The sequence below is a fragment of the Diabrotica undecimpunctata genome, chromosome 3 (genome assembly GCF_040954645.1).
Source record: "Diabrotica undecimpunctata isolate CICGRU chromosome 3, icDiaUnde3, whole genome shotgun sequence".
In the NCBI taxonomy this organism is placed as follows: domain Eukaryota; kingdom Metazoa; phylum Arthropoda; class Insecta; order Coleoptera; family Chrysomelidae; genus Diabrotica; species Diabrotica undecimpunctata.
Genome location: NC_092805.1, coordinates 90581181 through 90595694, shown reverse-complemented (window position 1 = coordinate 90595694; position 14514 = coordinate 90581181). Strand labels below are relative to the sequence as shown.

Sequence of the window (14514 nt, the reverse complement as noted above, 5' to 3'; positions counted from 1 at the left end):
TCGTATGTTGTCCATCTATTCTAACTTCCATCTTGTTGTTTTGATAGACGTTTTCAATTATTTTTATCATATCCAGCAGGATCCCTATTATACAAAAGATGTATACATCTTTAAGTGTTACTCTGTCAAATTCTTTCTTTAAGTCGATCAAACACAAAACAATGCGAGTCTACTGTATGCTAATGCTTTCTCTGTAATGTAGTAAGTTTCAGGGTAGTATTTAGCAAATTGATACCTCTGTAGTTTTCTGGTTGTTTCTTATTGCCCTTTTTTGAATAATTGGATTAGCTCGCTTATCCTCGATTTCTTTGGTATTTTATTGTGTCTTATAATCTTCTTAATTAATATTGTCAGTTGATCCATCATTATTGTTTTCTGCTTGTTTATATGAACTTCCTCGTTTATGGGTATTTCTGATGTTTGTAGTTCCAACGTCATTTGTTAGTGCTCTTTACATAATTTCTTTAGGTAGTCAATCCATGAAGCTTTTCCAATATGTTTCTTTTTGTAAACCATGAAAATCATGCTCTACTTACTTTGAAAAGCATTCCCAGTTCTCGTATTTAATTCTTCTTACAAGTCCATGTGTTTCATTTCTTATTCTCTGGTAATCGTCGTATGCTTGCTGTGTCTTGTTTGACATGTACTTCAGGTAAGCTTTTTCTTTTAATTGCATTTTTTCTTCACCTGTGTGCAGAACCACGGACTTTTTCGTTTTAAAAAAAATTTGCTTTTATTTATCTTCCTTTCGCCCAGCTTTCCTCGAACTCATCGCTTTGGATGATATGTGTTTCTGCATCTTGCTGCTATTCTTTTTTGTCATAAAGATCTTGTTAAGTCGTCCTGCATATTTTAAAGTTTTATGTTTGTCGTGTATTCCGCCTTTTTACTTTTATGATATAAGATTAAAGCTACATAATAAATTTGTACTTACCATCTACTGCAGTTGTTTTTAACCGTTTACAATGCAGAACTATTATCATTACTATAGCTCCTATTAAAGCTGATATCAAAGATACTATCACTAATGTTAGGACCCATCCAAGTTCTGGAGATTCTGAAACAAAAATAGAACATTACATATCTCGAATGGAAAGAATCAGCACAACATTAGTTATATTCTAAATTAATATTACTTTTTTTAGGTATCCTGATAAATGGCTAACAATGAATGTTACACAGAGGGACCAAAAGTCTTGAAACGCCTGATTATCTTTCAAATGGATGGTTCGTACGTGAATTGTACAAAAACCGGGATACGCCTATTCTGCAGTATAGAGATTTTAAATTTGATGCTTGCAATTGTTGACAAATTTACCATTTTTCTGATATCATTAGTTCGATTCTTTCCCAAACCATTCTCTTATCCATAAGACGACGCGCGACGGTACAAAAATTGTAAAGCGCTTTGAGAAAAATGGACGAGTAAAGATGGCATTCGAACAGGTAGACCAAAAAATAATATAAATTACAATAAAACTTTAGATTTTATGCAGAGTTTCGTTGAAGATCCACACACACATCCTCACGCAAAGCTGTACAAATAATGATGTAAGTCATTTTTTAGTCTTGCATGTATTACATAAGAGTTCATTTAAACCCCACAAAATCTAGTTGTTACAAGAATTTTTTTTTTTTTTATAGCCCTTTTTCTATCCGAATTGTCAAATAAATGCCTCTCCCATTTCTCGCCATTCATCCCTGTTGTGTGCTAGGCGTTTCCACATTGGTCCTGCGACTCTTTTGATATCGTCGCTCCAGCGCATTTGAGGTCTTCCTCTTGGTCTCTTCGCATCGTACGGTCGCCAGTTTCCGACTTCTTTGTTCCATCTACCATCTTCGAGACGTTCGTTGTGTCCAGCCCATTTCCATTTTAATTCAGCTGCTTGCTTCGCGGCGTCCTTTATTTTTGTTCTGTTCCGGATTGCTTCGTTCGTTTGCCGATCTATTAGTGAGATACCAAGCATCTGTCGTTCCATGGCTCGCTGAGTTTTTCGAATCTTGTCCATGTTCTTTTTTGTGAATGTCCAGGTTTGAGCTCCGTAAGTGAAAACGGGAAGGATACAAGAATCGAACACTCTTGTTCGAAGGTTTTGGGGTATCTTTTTGTCTTTCAGTATGTATGAGAGTTTTCCAAATGCGGCCCATCCCATTCTTACTCGTCTGATTATTTCGGTAGTTTGGTTTTCTTTGTTTACCTTCTTGTTCTTGTTACAAGAATTAAACGAAGATAACTACGATCGTAGATTACAGTTTAGTGAGGTAATGATGAATACAATTGTACCTGACGAGAACTTCGTTAAAAAGATATGTTTTTACGACGAAGCAATATTTTCACTGTGTGGGAAGGTAAATTCCCGCCAAAATTCATGGTATTGGAGTGAGGTAAATCCACACTGGATACATGAAAACCATACTCAAAGATCACAAAAACTAAATGTATCGTCGAGTATATAGATTACTCAGTTAATTGAGCCGTTTTTTATGGAAGGAAATTTAACAAGCTATAGTGATGAAAGTTTGGAGCCAATTTTAAGGATATATGGTTTCAGCAAGGCGGAATTTCAGCTCATTTTGGTGTAAATGTTTGGTGTTATTTAGATCAGACATTTCCCGGACGATGGGTTGGTAGATTAGTTAATACTGAAAGGCCTCCTCGTTCATCCGATTTTAATCCTAATGATTAGTTTTATTCGGGATACTTGAAAAGTAGAATTTATAAAACTAAGCCAGCAGTTGTTAGCAAAAGCAGAGCTAAGGAAAATAATTATCAATGAATCCAGATTAATTTCTAGTGAAACATGTAAAATTGTAACATACGTACATACATTCAACTACCATTTAGGATACTGTCAAATTACCAACGGAGGACATTTTGAACACTTGATTAGGTAGATATTCATTTAACAATGTAGTAAACTTTTAAATATTATGTTCAAATTTAGTTGTATAGAATCTGAATAAAAAGACTTATTGAGACGATTAGCCGTTTCTTGGTTTTTGTTCTATCTTTTTAAGATGTTCCTGACTACATAAAATTAAATGTATTGTATACGGTTTAACTGGTAATGAAATGGTGATTTCAATCAAGGTACAATATACAGCATGTTATATGATATCTGATCTGTGACTAATGATATCAGAAAAATGGTAAATCTGGCAACATTGCAAGCATAAAATTTTAAATCTCCATATTGCAGAATAGGCATGTTCCGGTTTTTGTGCCCAACTCAGGTTGTTTTTCAACAGACGAAGCCACAATATATTATTCCGGTAGCGAGAATAACCAACACAGACACGGCGTGGCAGTAATAGTTAATAAAAAATCTAATAGAGCGGTGGAATGCTATTTCCCTATCTCAGAAAGAGTAATGGTACTGAAGTTAGTGACATCTTATGCCAAACTGAATTTGATACAAGTTTATGCTCCTACGGCGAATGCTGACGAAGAAGAAGTAGAATTATGTTATCGAGATATCGAAGAGGCACTTAGAATAACGAAAACAAGAGAAATCACGATAGTCCTAGGTGATCTCAATGCAAAGATTGGAAAGGGACAAAGCGGAAAGTGTATAGGAAACTATGGTCTGGGAAATCAAAACGAGAGAAGAGACCGTCTGTTACAATTCTGTCAAGAGCAGAACTTTATTATTACAAACACATTTTTCATGTTACCAAACAGACGACTGTATACATGGCGATTGCCCGCAGATACATCGGAGAAAGTAGTCAGGAACCAGATAGACTACATTATGATCAATGAAAGATACCGTAATGCTGTTAAAGCCGTGAAAGCATATCCTGGATCAGACGTGGCCTCAGATCACAATCCACTTATAGCCAAAATTACACTCACCCTTAAAAATATTAAAAGACATCAAAGAACCCCTACAATAGACACAAGAAAACTTAAAGAACCTAAAGTAAAAGAATGCCTCCAACATGAACTGCAACAAATTGAACACAAACACCAATGATATTGACGAGTACTGGAATCGACTAAAAGATTGTCTACTGGAACCTTGTAAAGAAATACTAAAGACTTCCTCAAGGAGAAAAGAGGAATGGATGAATGACGAGATACTCAATACGATGGAACAACGGAGACAATTTAAAAACAAGGATAACAATAAATACAGAGAGATAAACCACGAGATTAGGAAGACGATAAAGCAGGCAAAAGAAAAATACTTTGAAGAGCAATGCAAAGAGATCGAAGACCTTCAAAATAAATATGATCTGTTTAACCTACAAAAGAAAGTTAAAGAACTGGCAGGACTAAGAAAACAAAATCCCACTTGTGCAATTCTGGATAGATACGGTATTGCTATAACACATACGGACGAGAAAATACAAAGATGGGCAGAATATATCGACGAATTGTTCGATGATGAAAGAGGAGATCTGGAGCACATAGAACTTACGTCAGAAGAAATAGGTCCATATATTGCAAAAGCAGAAATATTACACGCATTAAAAACAATGAAGAGTAGGAAAAGCCCTGGACCTGATATGCTTCCTATAGAAATCCTAAAAATTCTAGATGAGAAGCACATTGATGTTTTAGTGACACTCTTGAACCAAATTTATAGTTCAGGCGTATTACCCAAAGAGTGGTTAACATCTATTTTTATTTGTCTCCCTAAAAAGAAAAACGCAAGAGAATGCAGCGATTACCGCACCATTAACTTAATGTCTCATATGCTAAAATTACTACTTAAAGTCATCCATAACCGAATATATCACAAACTGGACATAGACGTTAATAATACACAATTTGGTTTTCGCAAAGGCCTAGGAACACGTGAAGCTCTTTTTTCACTTAATATATTAATACAAAGATGCCTGGACGTCAATCAAGATATATACGCATGTTTTATTGACTATAATAAAGCATTCGATAAAGTACGACATAAACAATTAATGAATGTCCTGAAATCAAAGAAGATTGACAACAACGACCTCAGGATCATATCAAATTTATACTATAAGCAGCGAGCAAAAGTACGTGTTAACGAACAGCTGTCAGAAGAAATTGAAATTAGATGAGGAGTAAGACAGGTATGCGTATTGTCGCCAATTCTTTTTAATGCCTACTCCGAAGAGGTCCTGAAAAAAGCTCTTGAGGGTGAAACACCTGGAACAAAGGTAAATGGAGTTCCCATTAACATTAGATATGCGGACGACACTGTGATCTTAGCCGAAAACATTGAAGATCTTCAGAGACTGGTGACCAGAATAGCCGAGTATGGAAAAGAATATGGTCTAACAATGAATGTCAAGAAGACGAAATTTATGAGAATATCGAAAACTCAAAGAAATAACGAGAATCTTCTAATAAACGGAACCAACGTCTAACAAATGGACAAATACGCATACCTGGGAACAATGATTAACTCCACAAATGATTATAATCAGATCAAAATAAGAATAGAAAAGGCTAGAGCAAATTTCAACAAAATGAGAAGAGTTCTATGTACCAGGGATTTAAAACTGGAACTAAGAGTTAGGTTGGCGAGGTGCTATGTTTTTTTCGACTTTATTTTATGGAATGGAATCTTGGACCTTGAATGCGACATCACTGAAAAAACTGGAATCATTTGAGCTGTGGGTGTACAGAAGAATTCTGAAAATATCATGGACAGAACACGTCACAAACAAAGAGGTTCTGGGAAGGATGAACAAAGAAATGGAAATTTTAAATAAAATAAAAACAAGAAAATTAGAATGTCTCGGACATATTACACGTGGAGAGAAATACACCTTGCTCCTACTGATTATGCAGGGAAAGATCCAAGGAAAGAGAAGCATAGGGAGGCGTAGAATGTCATGGCTGCGCAACCTGAGAGAGTGGTACGGATGTACATCAAATGAACTTTTCAGAGCAGCCGTCTAAAAAGTCCGAATAGCTATGATGATTGCCGATCTCCGCCGCGGAGATGGCACTTGAAGAAGAAGGTTTTTGTACAATTCGGACCATCCATTTAAGAGATAATTAGGCATTTACAGACTTTTGCTTCACTCTGTATATGGTATCCTGGACATATAGAAACAAAGGTTATAAATCAGAGTTTACATTAATCGAGATAATAATATTTGATCGTTATAGACAAACTATACATCAATTCTTTGAATACTATTTTTTCATTGAATTGCTTACTAAAACATAATATTTTCACTTAAAAAAGTCGGAAACGGCGATGAACTAATTAAACTTTTAAATAACATCGAAATAAACAACCGAAATATACATAACTGTGACACAGGTAAAATAAGTACAGAATTTAAGAAGTAACTGTACTTTTATGTATAAAATAGATAAATGCTTGAAGATAAACATTTCCCATGTAGAAACCGTTATATATTTGGGAACAAATGGAAGTCATAGAAAGCCAGATCTGGTGGTTGTGGTGAATGTTTCAAGCATTCGTACTTTAATTCTACTAGTTTCGCTGCTAGGAGGATTGGCAAAGTGATAGATGATTTGTTTGCAGTCCATGCGTTTTCTTGCGAGTTTTTTCATCAGGATTAAATTGTAGATCCAAACATTATCCTTCGTTATGAATCGATGCACAAAATCTGTTTCCTTCTTTTTGAAAATAGTCATAGAAAGCCAGATCTCGTGGTTGTGGTGAATGTTTCAAGCATTCGTACTTTAATTCTACTAGTTTCGCTGCTAGGAGGATTGGCAAAGTGATAGATGATTTGTTTGCAGTCCATGCGTTTTCTTGCGAGTTTTTTCATCAGGATTAAATTGTAGATCCAAACATTATCCTTCGTTATGAATCGATGCACAAAATCTGTTGCCTTCTTTTTGAAAATAGGCCTAATGTTGTTTAAGTTCCACTTTAAGCAATGCGGCGCTCTCTTGCTAATAGCATTCTCATTGTTCAAAATAATTATACCCATTTAGCTGAGCATTTAGCACCACTTTCTCTTTTTTTCTGCATCTTTCGTTTTTTCTTTGCATATTCGTTTAGCTCTTCTTTAGATATCTTCGTATTTTTGTTTCACCTCTACTATGTTTATTATATTAATCCCTATTTTTGCATTGCCTCTGTTTTCTAGTTCTTGTTTACAATCATATTTGTGATCTTCGCCTTCTTCTCCGTCAACTCCTCTGCCATCTATGTTGCAATTTTAATCATATTTTCTTTTCTACTTTGTTCCCATGGAATTTCTTAATTTAATATTGTTGTCAGTAGGAAATGGTCTGAATTAGCATCGACTTTGTGTAGCTCCTACTACTCTGTACAATGTGAACGTCAATGATTTCTATTACGGAATGGTTGATTTGATTTGCAGTATTGCTATCAGGGGAGATTCATGTTGTTTTGGAAATATTTTTCCTATCAAAATATGTGCTATGATTTTTAGTCTGTGTTCTGTTGCGAAGTTTATGAGGATGTTCTCTCCTGTGACAGTTACAGTTCTTCTCGGGCAGTTTTTGATTGCAATCTCCTACTACAATTTTCACATCGTATTTTAGTGTACTGTCTAAAATATTCTCGAGTTGCTGGTACAAGTCATGCTTTATATATATGTCCTTATCTTCGCTTGGGGCAACATATTTTTCTGATATTGACTTGTCCACTACAGCCTCTTTTATTTCTGTATTTAATGAAAACCCTGTTCCTAATAATCTATTAACGCCGGCACTTTTAAACAATACAAATTTATAATATTCTAATTGGTCAGTGTCTTTTAACTTAGCCCCTTGAAGCGCCAGAAGTGGCAACTTGTATCTTTTCATTAGACTTACTAGGTTTTTTTCGGTGTACTTTCACTTGATTTTGCTTTAATTTGCAGTTTTGGTTTTGACAATGTAATATATCTGCATTTATTATATTTTCCTCCTATTTCCTTTGACACTATACCGCCTCGATTTCCCTTACCGTTTCCATGTTCATTACCGTTGGTATTGCCGGGTTTTTCATTTGTTTTCATTTGCTGTCTAAAAATCTTTTTGCCAGTAGCGAGTGCTGGTCTCTCTTGGTCAGATGACTTTTGAGAAAATGATTTTGTTATCTGTTTCTTTCCATATCGGCTGGTTGAATATGCTATTATGTCGTTTAATATATGCTAATACTTTTTTTGTAAAGTTTCCTTTTTTTATGTATAAACCTGCAATATCTCTTATACCAGTATATTAGTATTAATTATAATATAATATTATTCTTATATATGCGAATGATTTGTTTCTTTCTTTCTATTATTAGTCAATGTCGTATGCGAATTACTATACGATTAATAAAATTTTTTTTGCATTGTATTTAAATGACAAAAATATCACCGGTATGTTATGCAAAGTTACCTTAATGTATGTAATATTTGTTGAGTGCATCGATACAGGGTACTACAACAGAGCGAATATAACAGTGAAATATATAAACACTATAAATACTATATACGTCTTTGCTAAATTTAATTAGGAGTTCTTCGTTTGACGCAATAACTATATTTAGTTCTAATTAATCTAATCCTAAGTCATATTACTGATATGCAGTAAATTTTGTATTATATTTATATATATTGTGCAATATGAATCATGTAATGAAGGCTTTTCCAATTAAAGTGAATAGCTCTAACGATGATTTTGAAGCGAAGCTTCTATAATGACGTTGTATTACTTTTTCTCTATAGTAAAATGCTAAGGTGAGCGTTAGGAAAGTAGCGCCACAAAATAGTTGGAAAAGTCCATTTATATAACGAGGTGAGTCCATTATACAACATGTAAACTTTTTTAACTTTATCAAAATCTATAACAAATGGTTAAAATCTATTAACTAACAGCGGTTTTATGTACTTTCGAATGTACAAAAAGTTGTTAAAACAAAATAAACAAACTTTGTAAATCCATGATTAAAAAAAATTATAAATAAACAATCAAATTACTTAATTCTATTTTAAAAATATGCCTACCGCCTACCGTGGCACTTTTTTTGGTATAATGTCGCACAAGAATTTGATAAAATAAGGAAGATAATTAGCTTGCTGCAACTAGGGGAAATGAGATTTCTCTCGGGACTGTGACAAATCCAGGGATCTAAAAATTTTTTTAGTTATTATAGGCGTATATAATGCAGGGCACAAGACCGGAAAATAACAGTAAATCTTCAAAAGGATTTTTAGCTGTAAGAATGATCTTTTTTTAACTTTTTTTTGGATACATATTGATATTTTGACTATTGAACTTTCATTTGGTATGCGCAGAATTACCTTATCTTCATTATTTTCTGACTACTTTTATTGCAAAAAAGGTCTACGGGATAAACAAATAGAAGAACTTTTAAACTAATGTATGGATCAACATGAAATTTCGAGCGTTTTTTAAGGACTACAATACCTTTGGGCTCAATAACAAATATCTAGGTTGATTTTTTACAATCGTTATAAACAATTTGTATTATTTTGCAGTTTTCGAAGAAACACATTAATTTTATAACTGTTAGCAATCACCATTTTAAGGCTTTTTTATATTTTAAAAGAAAGTTTTACAATTTGCCTCTCATATTAAACTTTTTAATGGTAAGCAAAAAATCGAAAAAAAAATGAATTCTTTACACTAAATTGTTAATAAAGGATGTTTTTTTAGAGGTATAGAAATGTAAGTTGGCAACACTTTTTTAACTGGCAGTCATTCTGACAGCTGTCAAGTGATTTATGTTTAGTTTGGTTGGACATTTCGGCGTGAATAGACTGACGAATGAACAACGCTTCCAAATTGTGCAAACTTATTTTGAAAATCATAGTTCTGTCCAAAATGCGTTCGCGCACTACGTCAACTATAATCGACTACATCAATATAATTGTCCATCACAGCAATTAACTCAATTAACCATGGAATGTTTTCGCACCACGTTTACTCTAAATGATAATACGCATCCACAGAGACGTCGTACAGTGCGTACAGAAGAAGTTGTTGCTGATGTGGAGCGTAGCATAGAGGAAAACCCGAATCAGTCTATTCGCCATCGTGCACAGAAATTGGATATGTGTCCATCCACTTTACTTAAGATTTTGCGGAAAGATCTCGGTTTGCGTGCTTACAAAATCAAACTCGTGCAAGAATTGAAGCTACACGATTACCTAGCTAGGCGTAGATTTTGTGAATGAGCCCGAAACGAGGTTGCCGTTGATTCTGATTTTCATAAGCGAATTTTGTTTAGCGATGAATTTCACTTTTGGTTGAATAGCTATGTCAACAAACAAAACTGCCGTATTTGGAGTAAAGATAATCCTCAAGTGTATGTTGAGACATCATTACATCCAGAAAAACTCACTGTTTGATGTGCTTTGTGGGCTGGTGGAATCATTAGTCCGTACTTCTTCAAAAACGATGATGAGACGTTCTTCAGAACGTTACTGACAATGGTGACTGCTATAGAGCCATGATTGAGTACTGACTTTTTTTATTCTTTATTTGAACAAACATGATGTGCCGGAGCTGTGGTTTCAACAAGACGACGCAACATGCTACGCAGCTCTTGCCACAATTGATTTATTGAAAGAAACGTTTGGTAACCGCATAGTTTCACGTTTTGGACTCTGATGATGAATTAGCCTCTAAGATCGTGCGATTTAACACCGCCAGACTATTTTCTGTGGGGATATGTGAAGTCACTAATCTACGCCGATAGGCCTGAAACGATTGACTTCTTCTTCTTAGGGTGCCTGTCCGTTCCGAACGTTGGCGATCATTCTGGCTATGATGACTTTGTTGGTTGCTATACGGAATAGCTGTGTTGAGTTGAGGTCTTTCTATACCATGCTTTCCGGTTAGCAGGCCAGTATATTCTTCGCAAAATGCATTGAAGTAGCTCGTATCTGCCTTGATTTCTCATTATATGTCCCAAGTACTGCAGCTTACGGCCCTTCACGATGTTGACCAAATCTGCGGTTGTGTTTATCCTCCGTAGTACTTCTTCATTGGTGACTTTGTCTGCCCATGGTATCTTCAGGATCCTTCTGTATAACCATAGCTTAAAAGTCTGAAGTTTTGATGGAGTTTCGACCTTCAATGTCCACGTTTCTACTCCGTACAGAAGCACAAATATTCGAAAAAGTCATCTAAAATTGGACGAATCATATTTAAATTATAATGTCAAAAGATTATCTTTTGAATAAAGTCAATTTCATGTCAATTTAAAAAATCGTCTTTGTTTTATTCCAATTCAAAGTTCTATATCTCTAAAAAAAACACCCTTTAATTAAAAATGTGTATGTTTTCTTTATATAGGTCTATAATAACTAAAAAAAATTCAGATATATGGATTTGTCACAGTTCCGAATTGAGTCTTTTTTTGCTTATTTTCCTGCACTACGGTCCCTTTCTTCTATTGAACATCAAGTTAATAAAAATATGTGAAAGACAGATATATTCCCACCAAGACTATTATTATATACGGCCGTCTCAAAATTAAGAAACAAAATGCTCTTTGAATATTCAATTATCGGTGTAATTGACACTAATATGTACATACGATGTCACAAAGTATCTAACGACTTTGTTAATCAATCAGTGGCCAATACGAAACTTATGTCAAGGTATTTTTCATACTTTAACGAAAAAATAAAACATATCACATTAACTCAGAATTAGTGAATAATATATACTAAAAAAATTAACAATACGTTTACTGATGTCGTCATTTCATAAAAAAACGCATTGTTTCTTATATATAAAAAATTATCTCTGAAATCCATTAAATTATAAAATCCAATCAATATATAAAAAACAAGTAGTTGTTCTGAAGCTATTTTCTTGTGGCATTTTAAAGTAATTACTATTTAAATGGGAATAAACCACAATTAGAGGTTAAAGTAAGTTTATTGACGTTTCAATTTCGACTTTTAACCTGTAATTGTGGTTTATTCGCATTTAAATAGTAATTACTTTAAAATACCACAAGAAAATAGCTTCAGAACAATATTAAGAAACCGTTATGGGCCCAGCGTTATTAAAATTTTTCGGAAATTCTTTACAAAAAACTGGCACATTGTCAAAATTCAATTAAATTTTTACTTACGAAGATGTAGAAACAACTTAATAGCAAAGGGCTTGAAGTTACGCCCAGCATATTCAAGTAGAAGGTTGGAAAACATTCTACATAGATCCAGTTTGTCCATGATCCGCGAAAGGTTGCAATTTCACAGATTTAATTTATTTGTTGTTGAAATGATATGTAAGTATTGAAAATTTGCTTTTCAATGTGACATGAAATTCTGATTTTGATCAAATTATTTTTAGTTTACATATAGTATATGAAAAGAGAACGATTTCCGAAGTGGAAATTGAAACGTCAATAAACTTACTTTAAACTGTAATTGTGGTTTATTCCAATTTAAATAGTAAATAAGTAGTTGTTTGATAAATCACCTCTAAGAGAGATTTGGTATGATTGGATATAATGAAATGAATTAATAAAAAAGCATAGTTAATTCGAAGAACCATCACTACCAATAATATAGTCCTAGGTTCCTCAAACTGGCAGATGACACATCTATTGCATCAAACCAAAAAAGGTGTTAGGTCATGTCTAATGTTTACTTTAAATGCTCTAAAGAACATAAGTAATTCCAATATTTCAAAAGACCTTATCCTTGGATTCCTTCACCGACATTTATCTACCGCTGTCTTAACAAAAGAAAATATATATCCCAAAAGTCCAATAAAAAACAGGATACAATCAGAGCTTATATATACACAGGGCACAAATAAATACATACAATTTGTATGCTTCCATTAGATTGGCGAATAAAGCAATGACGAAGCAAGGAATAGGCGGATGAATGCAGCGTCGAGTACAGTCCGCCAAATAGTGTGTGAATGCGTAACTATTTGATACAAAATCCTTAACTATGAAATGCTAGTGATCTTAATCGTAATCCAAACTTTAAAAGTTTGTATGAACTAATATCATTAAAACGAGTACCTTGGAGTCAAAAAACCACAATATCCATTTCATTCATATCCATTTTTAAATATAGGCCCTACCTCCCCAACACTACATTGAGTACCAGGCATTTATTATTTGACTATAAAAAATGTGATCAAAAGCGATTTTGTCATGGTTTACTCAACAATTTCCGACAGGTTGTAGGTGAAATGTGATCCGTAGGATTAAGTCTACAAATGTTATGTATCAGTTCTAAATTGTAACCCTTACTTATATAGCCCTATATAGCCTCCCTCGTAAACTCTGCTTAATGTGAAATTTTCTTTAATTAAAAAAGAAAGAGAAATATGATCATTCTTTATTCTATAGAATGTTTTGTTTTGTGTTAAATTTTACTTCATTAAATCTAATGTACTATCTTCAAATCAAGTCGTCCCAGAAACGAACCTTTAGAATTAGAACTAGAATTAGAATACTTTAGAAACGATGAATTACTCATATCATTTTACAATCTTATACTTTAAAGTCTGTCAACGTTAAATTGTAAGAAGAATTTGTTTTATTTTCAACATAATAGATATAGTAAGTAAAAATAGTTTCTTTAATTGGTTGCCAGGTTAAAAGCAGAAACTGAAAAAAATATTGTGGTTTATTCGCAACAACTTTTGTGAAAGTTAATATTATGGACCTTTATATTTTTATTTTGTAAAGAACTGTATCTTTAGTGAAAAGTAGGAGGAAGCTTATAAGTAATAAAATAAAGATTTATATCTGCAACATATTTGCATCACTGACTACGTCACATTGAAAGAATGTATTTAAGGACAACACTAGATAATTAAAAACTCCGTAAATGGGCTTTGTCTTCAATATATACTGCACATTAATATCGAAGATTTATTATGATTGAAATGAATTTTTAAAAAAGCCAGTAAACATTTTGGTCCGATAATTTATGGTCCTTTAAGATGTTATTCATTACATACATAGGAAAGCCCGTTGAGAGGAAAGCAATGCGGCTAGTACGTAGTAAAATTTATTTTTATATTTATTTTATGAACATATTAATCATATGGCCGCATAACATTTTCTTACATTTTTATAGTTCATGCGTTGCATTTAAAATTGTTAACGAAAATTTGGGTAATACATGAAAATACGGTAAAAACTTATAATCATCGATATATCACCATGTCACCGTTTGAACACGTGTTTCGATTTAGAAAGCAAAACGTCAAATAAAACCTTTATTTCAGAGTTGTGGATTATTCTCAGTGTTTAGTGTCTAGTGTTAGTCAGGTTTATTGGTGGTAAAATCTGAAGCATAGCATGATATAGTAAGTAAGGAATATAATATAAAATCATAAAAATAATAACCACGAGGAAGGTAAACATAATACTGATTAGCGTACAGAGGTGCCATGTACTTTGATGGCCATGAACGAAACCGATTTAATAATATCGTTTTCTGTCCTCTGGGCTTTACGAAATGGACAAAAGATTAAATCTTTTAGCAAAAACTGCCATCGCTTTGTACAATTGAATATTCAAATATACGGCCTAGGAGGACAAATTTATTAAACTTTCCGTGTTTAAATCGGTATCAATAGAGTCT

At 33.5% G+C, this 14514-nt stretch overlaps 1 protein-coding gene across 2 annotated transcripts in view; it reads right to left on the bottom strand.

Moving 5' to 3' along the window:
* The window catches only part of LOC140437038 (uncharacterized), a 390144-nt gene that overhangs the window by 15711 nt on the left and 359919 nt on the right, over positions 1–14514 (bottom strand). For both annotated transcript variants that reach the window (XM_072526272.1, XM_072526271.1), the window contains exon 3: positions 935–1057. In XM_072526272.1, coding sequence (XP_072382373.1) covers positions 935–1057 — 123 coding nt within the window. The remainder of the gene's footprint in view (positions 1–934; positions 1058–14514) is intronic.